At 35.3% G+C, this 6,060-nt stretch overlaps 1 protein-coding gene across 1 annotated transcript; it reads left to right on the top strand.

The window, feature by feature from the left end:
- Nucleotides 1-2,931: 2,931 nt before the first annotated feature.
- Nucleotides 2,932-4,038, top strand: LOC127123629 (uncharacterized). The gene is made up of 2 exons (XM_051053832.1): nucleotides 2,932-3,874; nucleotides 3,971-4,038. The coding sequence occupies exons 1-2, from the start codon at nucleotides 2,932-2,934 to the stop codon at nucleotides 4,036-4,038; spliced, it is 1,011 nt and encodes a 336-aa protein (XP_050909789.1).
- The last annotated feature ends 2,022 nt before the right edge of the window (nucleotides 4,039-6,060 follow it).

Raw genomic sequence — 6,060 nt, 5'->3', positions numbered from 1 at the left:
TGCTCCCTTGAGTGAATACCGCAATAGCCGTTTTGGCTTCCATGAATCGGGATTGAGGAAAATATCTTTCTAGAAACTTTTCTTCTAATAAGTTCCAATCCGTCATCACTCTTGGTGCTTGATCAAGATACCACTCTTTTGCCTTTCCCACTAAGGAATGTGGGAACATTCTCTTGAATAATGCTTCTTCACCCGCTTCCTCTATTCCCGTAGAACCCGCAATCTCATAGAATTTGATGAGATGGGTATACGGATCTTTATGGTCCATTCCGGTGAATGGATTTGCATAAAGGAGTTGGAGGATTCCGGTTTTCATCTCTGTGTTCCTTCCACCATGAGCAAATTGGGCATTCCGCCTTGGACTATTAGCGGACATTTCGGTAGGAGTATCATCCGCCATGTTTCCTTCACAAGGTTCTACACTCATTTCTTCTATTTGAACAAGTGAAGAAGTAGATACTTCTTCTCTCTGGTTCCTCTCTTCGGCTAGTTTCCTTCTTCTTCATGTTTTGCTATTGAGCTTTCGAAGTGTTCTTTAAATTTCAGGGTCGAATTGAAATTGCTCCTCGGTGGCCTTTCCTCGCATGCACTAGAATCTACAAAACTAACAAACCAAGTGAAACACAAGAGTGATAGTAGTAAAAATTAAAAAAAACTTAGAACAATGAATTATTGCAATGCTTGTAATATCGAACACCAATCCCCGGCAACGGCGCCAATTTGTTGAAAAGTATATTTCCGACAAATATTTTTATATCGTATCCACAGAGATTGGTTGATATTACCACCGTTCTATAATTCCAATTGTTATAAGTTTGAAATGTAACCAAGTTATTTTGATTGAATAGTTATCTCTTGAGTAAAATGACACTAAGACAATGAAATTAGTTTAAAAATCAAATATAAAAGGTTTGGCAAGATTGGAGTTCACTATCCAAATTTCTTATGTTTCCTTAATGACAACTATATGGACTCAAAATTATTGATGATATTCAAGTATCCTCTCAATAACATTTATTTCTAAATAAGATTGTGATAATCACTATATTAATCGTTAGACGATATCTCCACCTAACTATTAATATAAAAATCTTTAATCTTTGGTACAAAAGAAGACTAGTGTATAAATCTATTTCTACAACTTATTCACTACTTGAAAGCATATTTTAAGTCAAGACTTGAATAATATTTCTCAACAATAACTCAAATCTGAATACTAAAAATAGGGCAAAAATATCAATCATTACATCCATAATTTTTTGTCACATACAAGAGTCAATAGGAATACATAATCAATAAGGAATAGCTACTACCTCCAATCTTGACAAAATGGGGGTTTAGCTCCTCATCATCATATTTGACAGCAAAATGAAATACAAAAAATAACCTATGTTTTTCTTCTCCAACTTGTGAATGATTATCCTTTCTTTTTCTCCCATTGTGTGTTTAAAGAGTTCATCCTTTCCCTAAATGTATCATTTTGGTCTAAAACAGAAAAGTGCTCTAAAAATGATCTAAAACTATCACACTTAAGTTGGGTTCAAAGCATAACAATTGGTCCAAACCAAATAACAAGCTTGTTGTCTTCGCAAGGTTCGTGGCACCAACAAGGGTCGCGACGCGAATTGAAGGAAGTTCAGCTTCCTTGCCTTGCAAGCTTCCTTTAAACCATTTCTTCCAAGCTTTGTTCTTCAAGTGCTTCCAAACTGCCATTCAAACTCCTTCCAAATTATGTTCATGCAATCCCATGCTCTCTTGTTCATAATCTCTACAAAACTAACAAATAAGTGAAATATCTACTCAAAACATAATCAAATTAAACTTAATTGCATATTTACTAAATTGTGAGAATAAAAGTGTGTAATTCAATAAGAAAACGGTAAAAGGGACCAATAAAAATATATGAAAAGTAGTGATAATTGGTCCCTAACAATACTCTTTTAAATTTATTTTGGGCACATAGAGAATACTGACCCTTAACTTATGTGTTTGACCTAGGACAATTGTTGTACTTACGCTGGTTGGATAGGAATAGGACACCCCGAGTAATGGCATATGGAATTAACGTTTTATGCATCGCCTAACCCTACTTACGCTAGCGGACTAGAGATAGAAAGCTCTGAGTAGTGGTTAGTGGGTTATTTAATGAGGGATCGGTTATAACGACTTTGTTAATTCGCCGTTATGTTAAAATGATAAGATCATTCATACAAGGCATCAAACATCAACAATAGAGAAATATGGGATTCTAAACACAATTTGACCGCTTTCGTAATTCAGTTTAAACTCTTATTTACTTTTCGCATTACAACTCAAAAACCCCATTCTTACTAGTTTTTATACATTGCACACATTTTGTCTTGTTAGAAGCAGTCTCTGTGGATTCGGTCTCTTTTATTACTGCGATACTATTGGTACACATGTCGAGAAGCCATCACGTTTTTGCGTCGTTGCCAGAGACTGTTGATATCTCAACAAGGTGTCGTTTGTGTAACGTTTTATTTTTAGTCTTTTTGATTTTTATTTTATTTTCTTAATAATCATAGTGCTACTGAGGTATTTCATGTTTATGTATGTGCAACTCAGGATCGACATTGACATCGTTTGATCTAGAAATTGAAAGGACTGTACGTGCTATCAGGAGAGCAATTAGGGAGCAAATATAGCTCAAGGGATCTTAGTTGAAGATCAACCTCTGATTTTTTGTGACTCAGAAGAAGAAGTCACCATGGCAGCTATACCATCCAAAACTATGGAGGATTATTGTAAATGAACCGATGAAGAACAGGTTTTATGAGGGTTTGTACCGGAAGACCCTACAAACTTTGATATTAAGAATTATGTGATTTCAGCATTACGTGACAATTCGTTCGACGAGACGCGATTAGAGACCCGTGGAAGCATCTTGCACACTTTTACGAAACAACTTCAATGTGCAAACCAACAGATGTCACTGAAGACCGGGTTAAATTGAGGTTGTTTATGTTATCATTAATTGGAAGGTCTAAGGATTGGTTACTTTTCCTTCCAAGTGGAACAATCACTTGGAAGGAATATGAGGACAAATTCCTAGAAAGATTCTTCACTAATACTCAGTTTACCGAGCGCTGGGCAGAAATTGTAAATTTTGAGCAGCAGGAAACTAAGTCACTTTATGACTCATGGGAAATATTCAAACTTTTGTTACGTAGATGCCCAAATCACAATATAAATAATAAGGAGCAAATACAAAATTTCATTAAAGGTCTCAAGACTCAAACACATATGTTGTTGGATGCTTCTGCAGGAGGCACTACCCGATCAATGACTGAACCACAAGTGAAAGACCTTATTGAGAAGATGTGTATGAATGAGTATTGTTCAAAAATAAAAAGGTCGGTAAAAATCGAAATCATGGGCACGCCTAAAGGTATGTTAGTTGTTGATACCCATACTGCTATTTTAGCTAAGATTAAATTGTTAAATAAAAAGCTAGCTGAAAACAACCTAGGTAAAGATAACGTGAGTCAGGTACAAGCACTTACGTGTGATTTTTGTGGAGGAGAACATGCAAATGAAAGATGCTATTTGGAAGGGTCAGGTGAGGAAGTCCAATTTACTAATTTTTGGAAAAACAACCCGTATTCCAACACCTACAATCCGGGTTGGCAGGATCACCCAAATTTCTATTGGAGAAATAATCAAAATTCAAGTGCTAACCAAGGTATGCAACAAGGTCAACAAGCATCGTTTCAAAGGAAACCTTCACAGTTGGAAGAAATCGTGCAGAATTTCATTAAAGTCACTCAAATTAGCTTTGATATGGTAAATAAGAACCATGAAACAATGAGTAGAAACCATGATGCATTTATAAAAAAATTGGAGATGCAGATTGGTTAGTTATCCAGACAAATAGCTTCTTTGCCAAGCTCAAGTGGAGGATTTACGTGTAACACTGTATACAATCCTAAGAATGAATCATACAATGCAGTTGAAACAAGTTTTGGGGTGATTACTGCAAAGGGTAAAGCTGAAATAGTTAAAGAGGATGTGATTTAGAAAAAAAAAAGGTGAGGATTGAAAAAGAAGAGAGTAACTATCAAGGTGACCAAGAGGAAAGAGGAGTCATCATTGATCAACTAATAGATAAAACTCTCCTTAGAGGAGAACAAAGAAGCAAGTATTGAGTGATCCAAACCCAGACTTACCGAATTATATAAAACCATTGTACCCCGTCATTAAGAAGAAACGGGTACATGAAGATGAGGCATGAATGTTTGAAAATTTTAAAGAAATATTGACAACACTTCAGGTAGGTATATCGTTTCATGAGGTTTTAGAATTAATTCCCAAGTTTTCTAAGTTTATGCAAGCATTATTGAAGGGTACAAATAAGAAGTTGACAAAAGAACATGTGAACATGACAGAAAAAGAGGAGATGGCAGAACCTCAGGCATTGCCACTAAAGATGAAGGATCTAACAAAGTTCATCATTGCTTGTACAATTGGTGGGGAGAAGATCACACACGCTTTATTTGATTTAGGGTCGAGCATCATTGTCATGTCTCTGAAATTTTTTAAGGAATTGAAGAAGGGGAGATCACACCGAGCAATATGACTCTCACTTTAGCCGATTCATCTGTTACACATATGCTTGGTATTGTACAAGACGTGTTAGTTCATGTCGATGGTTTGACCTTCCTTGCAGAATTTGTGGAGATTGAAATGAAAGGAGATTCAGGAGGGTCAGTTATTCTCGGTTGCCCATTCTTGGCAACTGGGAAGGCAATAATAGATGCGGAGACATGTGAACTTATTTTGATGTTCAACAAAGCAAAAGTGCTTTTTAAGGTGTATGAATGGATACCATATATGGAGGATCTAGAGACATGCTACCAATTGAAAGAAAAAGATAGTAAGGTTCACAAAAGAATGACACCAATATCTTTGACTGATGTGAGGGTATCCCTTGCGCATGACATATTTTAAGCATGGGACATAAAGCTAATGACAGAAAAGAAGCGCTAGATGGGAGGCAACCCGTTGATTTTAACTAGTCTTTTTTGTTTTACAGAATTTACTTTATTTTTATTCAACACCTTCCATAAGAGGAATTAACTACTCGAGGATAACCCTTCCATGACGATCTATGATTTCTTTAATAAATAGTTTGTAGCTGTTTTTTTTCTTCAAATTTACAAGTTTAGCACTTTAGCATTGAACAGATGATCCAAAAGAAACTTGATCATCACAATAGAAACTAGCAAATTGAAGGCAAAGGATGAGAAAAGAATCAACGAACTTGTACTAAACTTACAAATACCTTATCTAGTAAGGTTTGAGCTAAATAAATTCCATTTTATCTGGTTTGACTGACACACACTGAAGCGTTTTTTTGTTTATATCTTTGAGCCTTTTTAAACCATCATGTAGTAATAAGTATATCCATTGTTAACCATTTTGAGCTTTAGCCTTTCTTTTGGTGACGTTGCCTAAAATTCTTAGCCATATGACTTGAAAGATCTTTTCTTTCCACCCTCTCTTTGAAGTTAGGTAGAAGTATAGTTCCTAGAGCGTGTGAAAAAGATTAAGTTTGGGGTTGGGGTACTAGAGAATATTGGTCACAAATTTCAAAATTTATGAGAAAAAAAGTGGAAAAAGAAACTTCAAAAAACAAAAGAGAAAAGAAAAAGAATGAAAGTAGAAGAAGGACCAAAGATTTCTAGTACCGTAAAAAAGGAACAAAGAGGTATGATGATAAAAGGAGAACTATGAACCTAACTCCAAAGGTTTAAACTTACTTTCCTAAAAATATCTAACCGAAACATAAGTCAAGTTACAACCTAAAAAGACCTTTAATGTGTGTGTTGTGATTTATGTGATGAACTATATTAGAACATGATTAAGAGAAGCATAATTGATTTTGCATGTTGATTGAGAGATAATCTTATCCATTGAGTGAGTCAAAGTAAGTTGAGAGACAGGTTGAGTACTCGTCAATGTTTGAGAACATTTTTCGAATTTACTGGATAGAAGTTGGAAGCTAGAACGATGGTCAGATAGAAGAAAATTTTAACTTGG

Source organism: Lathyrus oleraceus, chromosome 2 (genome assembly GCF_024323335.1).
Source record: "Lathyrus oleraceus cultivar Zhongwan6 chromosome 2, CAAS_Psat_ZW6_1.0, whole genome shotgun sequence".
NCBI classification, from domain to species: domain Eukaryota; kingdom Viridiplantae; phylum Streptophyta; class Magnoliopsida; order Fabales; family Fabaceae; genus Lathyrus; species Lathyrus oleraceus.
This window is presented reverse-complemented; position numbering and strand designations above follow the sequence as displayed.